This window comes from Nerophis lumbriciformis, linkage group LG33 (genome assembly GCF_033978685.3).
Source record: "Nerophis lumbriciformis linkage group LG33, RoL_Nlum_v2.1, whole genome shotgun sequence".
NCBI classification, from domain to species: Eukaryota; Metazoa; Chordata; class Actinopteri; order Syngnathiformes; family Syngnathidae; genus Nerophis; species Nerophis lumbriciformis.
In genome coordinates this window covers 23,274,917-23,287,957 of record NC_084580.2, presented here as the reverse complement: position 1 = coordinate 23,287,957, position 13,041 = coordinate 23,274,917, and the positions used below count along the sequence as shown (strand labels likewise).

The window sequence follows — 13,041 nt, the reverse complement described above, 5'->3', positions numbered from 1 at the left end:
AAAACCCAATAATGGAGATTTTTTTTTATCCACAAATGTAAGTTTGTAAAAACAAAACCATCCTTACACAAACAATTCAGCCATTTTCTCTCACTTTTATATTGCATAAAGGTCTGGGGACATACATATAAAACAATCACTACACAATCATCATATTACAAAAGAGAGTAATAAAGATAATTAATAAAATGGATTATAGACCCAACAAATGATTCATAAAATCACAAATTTTAAATTGTATAAAAGACAACTGTTCAAATGATGTATAAAGTAAATAATAATAATATGCTTCCTGAAGTGGTCCAGAAGATGTTTCAGATGTGAACCAGTACATATGTATATCATATAAAGGTGCTAATCTATGGGATCATTAACAATTACAAATAAAAATATGTAACACTTCAATATTTCAAACACCTATAGAAAACACTAAAATATGTCTTGTACTGTTTACTCTCACCTTTTCAGTCAAATTGTTCTGTTAGATTTTTAATAAAAGTACACAATGTTGCATATTAATGCATGTACTTGACTTAAAACATCACTAATATAAAATATCTAATCTATAAATGTAAAAAAAAATTAAAAAGATTGTTACACAAACAACAATGTCACACATGTTATATGTGCTGATGTTGTTAGAAAGTCAAAATTAAAATCCTGCAGTTTCATTTGCTGCTGCTGTTCTCACCAGCACACTTGTGTTTCTTACACTGGTACAAACCTTGTTTCCATATGAGTTGGGAAATTGTGTTAGATGTAAATATAAACGGAATACAATGATTTGCAAATCATTTTCAACCCATATTCAGTTGAATATGCTACAAAGACAACATATTTGATGTTCAAACTGATAAACATTTTTTTTGCAAATAATCATTAACTTTAGAATTTGATGCCAGCAACACGTGACAAAGAAGTTGGGAAAGGTGGCAATAGATACTGATAAAGTTGAGGAATGCTCATCAAACACTTATTTGGAACAGGTGGGTGCCATGATTGGGTATAAAAGTAGATTCCATGAAATGCTCAGTCATTCACAAACAAGGATGGGGCGAGGGTCACCACTTTGTCAACAAACGCGTGAGCAAATTGTTGAACAGTTTAAGAAAAACTTTTCTCAACCAGCTATTGCAAGGAATTTAGGGATTTCACCATCTACGGTCCGTAATATCATTAAAGGGTTCAGAGAATCTGGAGAAATCACTGCACGTAAGCAGCTAAGCTTGTGACCTTCGATCCCTCAGGCTGTACTGCATCAACAAGCGACATCAGTGTGTAAAGGATATCACCACATGGGCTCAGGAACACTTCAGAAACCCACTGTCCGTAACTACAGTTGGTCGCTACATCTGTAAGTGCAAGTTAAAACTCTCCTATGCAAGGCGAAAACCGTTTATCAACAACACCCAGAAACGCCGTCGGCTTCGCTGGGCCTGAGCTCATCTAAGATGGACTGATACAAAGTGGAAAAGTGTTCTGTGGTCTGACGAATCCACATTTCAAATTGTTTTTGGAAACTGTGGACGTCGTGTCCTCCGGACCAAAGAGGAAAAGAACCATCCGGATTGTTATAGGCGCAAAGTGTAAAAGGCAGCATGTGTGATGGTATGGGGGTGTATTAGTGCCCAAGACATGGGTAACATACACATCTGTGAAGGCACCATTAATGCTGAAAGGTACATACAGGTTTTGGAGCAACATATGTTGCCATTCAAGCAACGTTACCATGGACGCCCCTGCTTATTTCAGCAAGACAATGCCAAGCCACGTGTTACATCAACGTGGCTTCATAGTAAAAGAGTGCGGGTACTAGACTGGCCTGCCTGTAGTCCAGACCTGTCTCCCATTGAAAATGTGTGGCGCATTATGAAGCCTAAAATAGCACAACGGAGACCCCCGGACTGTTGAACAACTTAAGCTGTACATCAAGCAAGAATGGGAAAGAATTCCACCTGAGAAGCTTCAAAAATGTGTCTCCTCAGTTCCCAAACGTTTACTGAGTGTTGTTAAAAGGAAAGGCCATGTAACACAGTGGTGAACATGCCCTTTCCCAACGACTTTGGCACGTGTTGCAGCCATGAAATTCTAAGTTAATTATTATTTGCAAAAAAAAAAAAAAAATGTATGAGTTTGAACATCAAATATGTTGTCTTTGTAGCGAATTCAATTGAATATGGGTTGAAAAGGATTTGCAAATCATTGTATTCTGTTTATATTTACATCTAACACAATTTCCCAACTCATATGGAAACGGGGTTTGTACTTATAAGAGAATCTTTCACCACACACACTGCAACTCACCACTTTCTCTCCTGGGTGTGTTCTCGTGTGTGCTACAAGGTTTGATCGCTCACAAAAGATTCTGTTGCAGATAGAATAGGACTGTGATTTTTCACCCTCTTGTGTATTTTCAAACTCAGACTCTTTGTAAAACCTTTACCACATATTGAACAGTTATAAGGTTTTTCTCCGGTGTGTGTTCTCCTGTGTTTTACCAAACATGAACTTTGTGCAAAAGCTTTACCACAGACTGAACAAGAAAAAGGTTTTTCTCCAGTGTGTGTTCTCATGTGTCTTTTCAGATAACTAAGGTATTTAAAGGTTTTGTCACAGTGGGAACATTTGAGGTGAGTGTTGTCAGTGTGACATGTCTTATCATCTTTAGAGTCTTCATCATCAGTGTCAGGAGAGTGTGACGTTGTGTCCTCACTATCTGATAGTGGAGCTAAGAGCTTGTCTGCTTGTGATCCTCCACAGTGGTCTCCATCAGCTTCTGTTGTCATGTGTTGTGTTGAGCTGCTGCTCTTCTCCTCACTTTCACCTTTGACCTCATCATCTTCACTCTTCACAGGGACACCAGTCACTGGGAACTCCTCCAACCATTTAGGCTGACTGATGCTGTGTTCCTCCTCTTCCTCTTTAATGTGCAGCAGCTTTTGGTCCTCCTCTTCCTCTTTAATGTGAGGGGTCAGCGGGTTCTCTTGCTCCTTAAAGTGAGGGGTCAGTGGGTCCTCCTCTTCATTTTTGATGTGTAACATCAGTGGGTCCTCCGCTTGACCTTTAATGTGAAGGGTCAGTTTAACACTATGGGTCTGTGGAGTCTCGTTTTCCTCTTTAATATGGGGGGACTGTGGCTCCTCTCCTCCCTCTTTAATGTGATGGGAATGTGGTACCTCTTCTTCCTCCTTAATGTGGTGGTGCTGTGGCTCTTCTTCCTGCTCATAAGGAAAATGTTCTTCTTCGACATCTGTGAATAGGAGAAAACAAACATTCTTGAGAAAAGTCCAGCTTTGCTCAGTCACATGAGACATTGTCCTGCACCAACATATGATCTCACAATCTCATCAGTTTCCCCTCACAGCAGTCAGGGTACCGTATTTTCCGCACTATAAGGCGCACCGGATTATTAGCCGCACCTTCAATGAATTACATATTTCATAACTTTGTCCACCAATAAGCCGCCCCGGATTATAAGCCGCGCCTACGCTGCGCTAAAGGGAATGTCAAAAAAAACAGTCAGATAGTTCAGTCAAACTTTAATAATATATTGAAAACCAGCGTTCTAACAACTCTGTCCCAAAATGTACGCAAATGTGCAATCACAAACATAGTAAAATTCAAAATGGTGTAGAGCAATAGCAACATAATGTTGCTCGAACGTTAATGTCACAACACACAAAATAAACATAGCGCTCACCTTCTGAAGTTATTCTTCATTCGTAAATCCTTCGAATTCTTCGTCTTCGGTGTCCGAATTGAAAAGTTGCGCAAGCGTGGGTTCCAAAATGGCCGGCTCCGTCTCTTCGAAGTCATCGGAGTCAGTGTCGCTGTTGTTGTCCAGTAGTTCTGTGAATCCTGCCTTCCGGAAAGCTCGGACCACAGTTGTGACCGAAATATCTGCCCAGGCATTTACGATCCACTGGCAAATGTTGGCGTATGTCGTCCGGCGCTGTCTGCCCGTCTTAGTGAAGGTGTGTTCGCCTTCGGAGCTGTGTGAAAAAAGCCACCCGGCCTCTTCGCGTAAACTTCCCTTAACCACTCGCTCATCTTTTCTTCATCCATCCATCCCTTCGAGTTAGCTTTTATGATGACGCCGGCTGGAAAGGTCTCTTTTGGCAAGGTCTTCCTTTTGAATATCACCATGGGTGGAAGTTAGCATGGCAAGCTAGAACCACAGTGAAGGATGACTTCTCATTCCCTGTGGTGCGAATATTCACCGTACGTGCTCCCGTTCCACAGTGCGGTTCACAGGAATATCAGTTGCTGTGAAATACGGTAGTAATCCGTGTGCGGATGGAGAGATTGCGTCTTTTTATGAACCGGATCCTTGTCGCTTAGTAGGAGCCATTTTGTGGTCTTTACAGATGTAAACAGGAAATGAAACATACGGTGATATCCGCGCGTTTTTTCTTCTTCTTCCGGGGGCGGGTGGTTGCTTACAGTAGAAGAAGAAGCGCTTCCTGTTCTATGGGGGCGGGTGCTTTCCTTGGCGGTTGCTTGCGTAGAAGAAGAAGCGCTTCCTGTTCTACCGGGAAAAAAGATGGCGGCTGTTTACCGAAGTTGCGAGATCGAAACTTTATGAAAATGAATCGTAATAAAGCGCACCGGGTTATAAGGCGCACTGTCAGCTTTAGAGAAAATTTGTGGTTTTTAGGTGCGCCTTATAGTGCGGAAAATACGGTACTTCCAGCTGACACATGAAGAAGACCTTCAGGGGAATGCCTTCCCAGGCCAACGTCCAATCCCCCTTATTCATATAAAAACATACTAAAAGTCATTCCTGCAATCCTTAATGGTAGACGCCATACTAGAGTGTTTTTCTCCCTCTGAATAAGTCATACACACACAGTAAATAATGTACCACATGCCAGCCTCCAGCATTAGTACTAGTGATGAGCTCCCCCTAAAAGTTAAAGTTGAAGTACCAATGATTGTCACACACACACTAGGTGTGGCGAAATTATTCTCTGCATTTGACCCATCACCCTTGATCACCCCCTGGGAGGTGAGGGGAGCAGTGGGCAGCAGCGGTGGCCGCGCCCGGGAATCATTTTTGGTGATTTAACCCCCAATTCCAACCCTTGATGCTGAGTGCCAAGCAGGGAGGTAATGGGTCCCATTTTTATAGTCTTTGGTATGACTCGGCCGGGCTTTGAACCCACAACCTACCGATCTCAGGGCGGACACTCTAACCACTAGGCCACTGAGTCGCCTGCTGGTGGACAATAATTAGTGATTTTCACATTTATCTTTAGAGACATCCATCCATCCATTTGCTACCGCTTGTCCCTTTTGGGGTCGCCGGGGGTGCTGGCGGGGTACACCCTGGACAAGTCGCCACCTCATCACAGGGCCAACACAGATAGACAGACAACATTCACACTCACATTCACACACTAGGACCAATTTAGTGTTGCCAATCAACCTATCCCCAGGTGCATGTCTTTGGTAGGTGGGAGGAAGCCGGAGTACCCGGAGACATGTCTGCTCTAAAAAGGCATGAGCACAGTCAACATGTTTCCCAAAAAAGATGATATCTGTTTTGCTTTCATTTAGATCAGGGGTCACCAACCTTTTTGAAACCAAGAGCTACTTCTTGGGTACTGATTAAAGGGGAACATTATCACAATTTCAGAAGGGTTAAAACCATTAAAAATCAGTTCCCAGTGGCTTATTTTATTTTTCGAAGTTTTTTTCAAAATTTTACCCATCACGCAATATCCCTAAAAAAAGCTTCAAAGTGCCTGATTTTAACCATCGTTATATACACCCGTCCATTTTCCTGTGACGTCACATAGTGAAGCCAACACAAACAAACATGGCGCATAGAACAGCAAGCTATAGCGACATTAGCTCGGATTCAGACTCGGATTTCAGCGGCTTAAGCGATTCAACAGATTACGCATGTATTGAAACGGATGGTTGTAGTGTGGAGGCAGGTAGCGAAAACCAAATTGAAGAAGAAACTGAAGCTATTGAGCCATATCGGTTTGAACCGTATGCAAGCGAAAGCGACGAAAACGACACGACAGCCAGCGACACGGGAGAAAGCGAGGACGAATTCGGCGATCGCCTTCTAACCAACGATTGGTATGTGTTTGTTTGGCATTAAAGGAAACTAACAACTATGAACTCGGTTTACAGCATATGAAATACATTTGGCAACAACATGCACTTTGAGAGTGCAGACAGCCCAATTTTCATCAATTAATATATTCTGTAGACATACCCTCATCCGCGCTCTTTTCCTGAAAGCTGATCTGTCCAGTTTTGGAGTTGATGTCAGCAGGCCAGGGAAGCTAGGGTCGATATTCTTCTCTTGATCATCTTTGGTGGCATAAGGGACGGTGTGAGCCAAGACATCCAGGGGGTTTAGCTCGCTCGTCTGCGGGAACAAACTGCCGCCATTGCTTGCCGTGCTACCGAGGTCCTTTGTCCCTGAATTGCTCACACACTCCGGCAGATTCAATGGGGGTCTGGCGGCAGATTTCTTTGACTTTATCGTTGGAAATGCATCTGCTTTGAGTGTCGCAGGATATCCACACATTCTTGCCATCTCTGTCGTAGCATAGCTTTCGTCGGTAAAGTGTGCGGAACAAACGTCCAATTTCTTGCCACTTTGGCATCTTTGGGCCACTGGTGCAACTTGAATCCGTCCCTGTTCGTGTTGTTACACCCTCCGACAACACACCGACGAAAAAACGGAAAATAACAGAGCTGATTTGACTCGGTGTTTGAGAAAATGGCGGATTGCTTCCCGATGTGACGCCACGTTGTGACGTCATCGCTCCGAGAGCGAATAATAGAAAGGCGTTTAATTCGCCAAAATTCACCCATTTAGAGTTCGGAAATCGGTTAAAAAAATATATGGTCTTTTTTTCTGCAACATCAAGGTATATATTGACGCTTACATAGGTCTGCTGATAATGTTCCCCTCTAATGCGAAGGGCTACCAGTTTGATACACACTAAAATAAATTGCCAGAAATAGCCAATTTGCTCAATTTACCTTTAACTCTGTTATTATTAATAATTAATGATATTTATCTTTGTGGACACACTGATCATCTTAATGATTTCTCACAATAAATATATATAGAAACAGATCAATATCAATATGCAACACTTTGTTTTTATATTTTCTCTAAGTGCACATTTTTCAAATTGAACATTTTCAAATGATCACTTCTAAGACAGTCTTGTGAAATCACAATATCCCATTTGAACTAGCTAGCCACTAGCATTTTTTAACAAATCATGAATTACTTTGCACCATGTTTGTACAAATACTAACTCATGTAAAATACAAAAGTCAACTCTCAAATTTTTTAAATAAATCATGTCACACTTTGAACTGGACACCAAATCTGTTATCTGTTTCTTTATCAGTTATTGAAGACCAAGTCTTTAAAATATTTTCTTGGATTTTCAAATTCTATTTGAGTTTTGTCTCTGTTAGAATTAAAAATGTCGAGCAAAGCGAGACCAGCTTGCTAGTAAATACATAAAATTTAAAAAAAATAGATGCAGCTCACTGGTAAGTGCTGCTATTTTTAGAACAGGCCAGCGGGCTACTCATCTGGTCCTTACGGGCTACCTGGTGCCCGCGGGCACCGCGTTGGTGACCCCTGATTTAGATAGTGTCACTACAGTTAAACTGGGAAGAAGTAATCAGATTACTGACTACTCCTTCAAAATATAGCTTGTTTACCTTATTAATAATAGTAATAATGGATTAGATCAATTTAGTGCGTTTCTAGACACTCAAATTGCGTTAGCGTGAGAACTGAGAAGGCATCATTCATGCAGTCCACACATTCAATGTGGTAAGCTACATTTAATTATAATAATAATAATAATAACTAGATGAAACAATTCCTGAAAAAAATGTGTGTGAATGCTCCAATGCTGAAGTTGAACTGAAATGCTGACAGAATGTAGTATGAATGCAAGAATAGTGTGAATGTTGGAATGGTTTGAATGTTGAAGAGTTTGAATTCGGGAAAACCGGGAATTTTTTAAGTTCTTAAACCAACTTGGTTTTTTGTCCTGACTCAGAGGAATGTTTTGACAGTAGAACGGTTGAAATGGGTTGAACAATGTGAAAGGAGTCATCGTACTAAAGAAGGTTGGAAATAAGGTTGGAAAAAAACAGGAATTCCTGGAAATTTGTTGAATGTGGAAAAATGGTTGTTTGAATTCCCAGGATGAATTGAATGTGTTGAAGGTGGAATGGTTTCAAAAATGTGGGAATTGTGGAAGTGTGAACAATGGATAATTCATTTTGAATGGGGAAAATGTCCCTCAAGACTGGCAATTCTAGAAAATCCAGGAATTTATTTTAATAAGTGTTGAACGGGAGCACACAATTCATGAACACACTGAACATTTTGAAGTTGGAACGGTTTGAATCAGATGAAAAATGTGCGAGTTGTGGAACTTTCATTGTATTCCTTTCAATGGGAATCTTATGGAATTTTTTGAGAATTTCGGGGAAAGCGGGAATTTTTTTGAAATTGCTAAAAAATGTGAATGTTCTGAATGAGTTGAAATGGTTGGTGTTGGAATTTTTCAAATCGGTTGAGAAATGTTGAAGTCGTAACATTTTTAATTGAGAAATGGTATTATGGAATTCCTGGAATTTCGGGAAAACCGGGAATTTTTCCAGTTCAAAAACTACTTTGTTTTCTGTCCTGATTAAGAATAATGATTTGACGGTGGGACGGTTGAAAAATGTTGTAATTTCAATTTCCAGAATTAGTGGTATATGTCGAAGGTGGAATGGTTTGAATTGGTTGACAAATTTGGAAATGGTGGGATTTTGAAAAATGGCTAATTCATTTAGAATGGGGAAAAATGTCCCGGAAAACGTGGACTTCTGGGAATTTTTGGAATTTGTAATGGGAAAGCCCGTGATTACCGAATAGAATGAACAGTCTGAAGTTGGAACGGTGTGAATGGGATGAAAAATGTTGGAGTTGTGGAACTTTGAAAAATGTCCCATTATTTTCAATGAGAATTTCATGGAAATTTGGGAATTTTGGGAAAATCTGAATTTTTTTTTGAAAATGCAAAAAAATGTGAATGTTCTGAATGGGTGAATGGTTGGTGTTGGAATTTTTCAAATCGGTCGAGAAATAGTGTTATGGAATTCCTGGAATTTCGGGAAAACCGGGAATTTTTCCAGAGAAAAAACTTCATTTTTTTTGTCCTAATTAAGAGGAATGATTTTCCCGTGGAACGGTCGAAGTGGGTTGAAAAATGTGGTCGACAGAAAAAAGGGTTTGAAAAAAACGGGAATTCTGGGTATTCTTCAAATTTTTTGGAACTTAGAAAAATCATAGTTTGAATGTCCAGGATTAGTGGAATATGTTGAAGGTGGAATGATTTGAATCGGTTGAAAAAAGTGGACATGGTAGAAGTTTTAAAAACGGCCAATTCATTTTGAATGGGAAAAATGACTAAGCACTTATTTCTTCTCGTTTCAAGCTAGTTTAGCAGCTATTTTAGCTATTAGCTTGCCTTTCCTTTGTGTGTAACATGTTTAGCCTCGTTCTACTGTCCTTCAGTGATAATAATACTTGTAAGAAATGTAATGTATTTGCTGCAATGGAGGATGGTTGAAGGTGTGATGTAAGAAGATAAAGTTAGCTGTCGTGACAACTAATTCCTCTGGTCGGCCAACTGAACATCAAAAATACAAATTAGCGGTTAAAAATCTGGACGTTTGGGGTCTTTGTGAGTGGAAAATATTTAATTTCACAATTTTGTGATACAAGAAGACCTGGCAATAAAGTCCCAGACTAAATCAGAGTTTTAAGGTTTGATGAACATGATGGCCGAGTAGTACAAAGTTTAGTTTCTACACAGTTTGGTGAATATATGTATGTAAGTAAAAATGCATCTGTTGTTTTATGTCAGTTTTGTTCAACTAAACTCATATTTGCTAAACCTTTGTACAAAACGATCGCAATGCTAATTTTTGTTAGCCTGTCAATGTGGTTGTCCATTGTATGTTAGCATTAAGCTAAAAAGCCAACCTTTATCCTTTATGGTTGTATTGTTTTTTTTAGGTTTACACCAAACTGTATTGTAGATTGAACATGATTGTTACATGTATGTGCAGGTCTTTTGCAGGCTCCTCAAACACACGGTGGAGAAAGTGTGGCGTCTCTCCGGTGGGTGTACGGGTGTGTCAAAGGTACGCAGACACAGAAAACTCCCCCACAATGGTAATAAACCTCCTAGTCCTCTACATGTCACAACGACTAGTAACGTTACTATGAAACACGCAACCGTCCCGTCCTTGAGGCGGCCATTCCAAATAGCGACTAAACTACGAAGCTAAAGCTGGCAAGGAAAATCCATACACCCACAACACATCTCATCTGATTGTGTTGTTGTGAACGACATCATCCATGTAGGATTAATGTACAAACAGGACAACCTACTCAATGGCCTAGTGGTTAGAGTGTCCGCCCTGAGATCGGTAGGTTGTGAGTTCAAACCGAGTGATACCAAAGACTATAAAAATGGGACCCATTACTCCATTCAGCATCAAGGGTTGGAATTGGGGGTTAAATCACCAAAAATGATTCCCGGGTGCGGCCACCGCTGCTGCCCACTGCTCCCATCTCCTCCCAGGGGGTGATCAAGGGAAATGGGTCAAATGCCTCCACATGTCAAGCTGAGAACAGCAACACACTTCCCCCTTCACAATAATAGGTCTGACTGCACTAACAAAATAAAGGTTTCAAAAAAGCACCTCACACAAACATAATGAACTTATTGATGCATTTACACAATTATTATGCTTTGACCCAAAGTTCTGGTTAAAAATTGTCCAAAGCTATATTGCACCAATAAATGTGACAGATTCTGCATTTAACTAAACATTTTATACATTTTTATTTGACAAAAAAGCACACTTAAATGGTAGTAAAATATGTGTAAAAGGTAAAAAAATAGAACTTATAACAATTATATTGCCATTGTTATTTACATTTATTGTTACTATTATTTTATTTGTTACTAACTAATATCCGTTTTTTAAAACTATATTTAGAGTTGAGTTTTGGTAGTAAAATAAATACTGGTGTTTTCATACTAAAATAATTGTGTAATTAATCGTGATTACAATATCAATCACAATAATGGTGATTATTATTTTTGCAATAATAGTCCAGCCCTAACTGTACCCTTTTTAAACAACAGAGGGTGTAAAACACAATCTATTCTACATGTTTCATTAACTCTACTTTATCTTTCATGCATCTAAAGGATATAAATATCATTCCATGATGTGCCTTTTTCCATCCATCCATCCATTTTCTACCTCTTGTCCCTTTTGGGGTAACAGGGTGGCGGAAGGCGGCGTACACCCTGGAAAATTCCATAAAACCTTTAAACAATTTTTTAAACGTTATCCTAATTAAAAATGTATCCTCCAGTTTGTGGCTATTATAAGGCATATTTCCAGAGGATATGCATTTTTACAGCATGTTTGAAAAGAGATAACATTTAAAAAATGACTTTTGGGTATATTATATTGATCAACTAATTCTTATTTAGGGGGCTTAGTGAGCAGAATAGAGGCGCTCCAATTGACTCCATTGTTAAGACTTAGGATAGTTAAGATTTTGCTAACGTTTGTTTACGACTTAGAATGCATAAAAAATGAAAACATGTTATTGTCTTACATAAGGATTGTGAATGATAGGCAAAATAAATAAAAAAATCAGATCCCCTTTGATAATTTTTCTACATCCTGTGAACGGGTTGATGTTGTGGTGAAAGTGAGAAAATAAATACATGTCAAGAAAATGCAAATTTCAGCAAAAATGGCTGGCAAACAATTTAAAACCTGGTTAAAGATTGTTGGTAGCAAACCCAGAGAGGCATGTGTATGTTGTAAAATTATGTTAGAATTATCTTTATTATTTGGGTTTAGGGGGCCCCGCCCCCGGCCCAGCTCTGACTTGTTCCACCACTGGTCATTGTGATTATATTATATATTCCAAATGTCATTTTCTTGTTATTAGTCAAATATAAAGGTAGGTAACATATGAGAGTAAGAAGTAAACAAACCTGTTCTGTGTAACACAACTTGATGTTTCTTGAAAACAGCGTCCAGTAGTTGATCGTTCTCCTCTTTTGTTCTAGAAAGTTCCGCCTCGTATTCTGCTATCGTTCTTTCTAACACTACAAATATTTCTTCAACGGCAGCAGTTAGTCGCTGATCCACCAACGCTCTCAACATTTGTAATGTAGACATTTTCACACAATCCCAACACTTTACTCTCACACTTGATCTCTACTTAGCGATGTGTTGATAACTTCTGTTAGCAGCTAAGAAGCTAAGCTAACTAGCGAGCTAAGCTAACTAACAAGCAAAGATAGCAGGAGAAGCGGCACAGTGCTTCTAGCGCATCGAGACGATTGTACCCTTGAATAAAGATTCAAATATGTATTTTATACGACGTAAATATTTCAAACTGGAGAACAAATAATAAGACTGACTTATTAGCGTCTTGCTCAAGTCTTTCTCCGTCGATGTGCTTTCACGACAGTTAGCACACTTGACGTTACAAGGCAGGACTGCTCTGTTCTGCTGTCTTCCGTTTACCCCGGAAGTTGGGAATGACGTCACAGCCGAGTGGACGAAGATATTGCCTGCGGTCACTGTTACCTTGCTTTTCTTTTATGTAATATTTGTTTGAATAACAATGTGATATAAAAGAGTGTCTTGTTTTTAAAAAATAAACGGAAAGTATATAACAAACCTTTAATGACGGGGTTCAGTGGCGCCCCCGTGCGACATTCACTGCAATGACAAGAGTGAAAGTGGTAGAAATTGTAGCGATATTACTGCCTGATTTCTTTAAATCTACCCTTCCACGTGTTTTTATTGTTGTTCCCTTTTACTCCTAGATAATCTAATTTTATACAAAACATTAATAACATTTCCCACGCAGCAAAAGTCCTGGCAGTAATATTATTATTATTTTTATTTCCGAATGCCTTGAATCCACAACGACAC

The 13,041-nt window shown here is 39.4% G+C and overlaps 2 protein-coding genes across 2 annotated transcripts in view; one reads left to right on the top strand and one right to left on the bottom strand.

Moving 5' to 3' along the window:
- Positions 1–13,041, top strand: part of LOC133575751 (uncharacterized) — a 381,675-nt gene that overhangs the window by 56,618 nt on the left and 312,016 nt on the right. The window lies entirely within an intron of this gene.
- Positions 2,215–12,578, bottom strand: LOC133575762 (uncharacterized). The gene is made up of 2 exons (XM_061928584.1): positions 12,090–12,578; positions 2,215–3,250 (listed from the first exon to the last, which is right to left on the bottom strand). Exons 1-2 carry the CDS (start codon positions 12,274–12,276, stop codon positions 2,337–2,339), a joined length of 1,101 nt encoding a protein of 366 aa, XP_061784568.1. The 5' UTR covers positions 12,277–12,578; the 3' UTR covers positions 2,215–2,336.

Bases quoted from the DNA above. Each gene is read 5' to 3' on its own strand.
- LOC133575762 (XM_061928584.1), bottom strand. From the start codon at position 12,276: ATGTCTACATTACAAATGTTGAGAGCGTTGGTGGATCAGCGACTAACT. The intron at 3,251-12,089 runs GTTTGTTTACTT...TCCTATTCACAG, and splicing joins AGTTGTGTTACACAGAACAG to ATGTCGAAGAAGAACATTTT.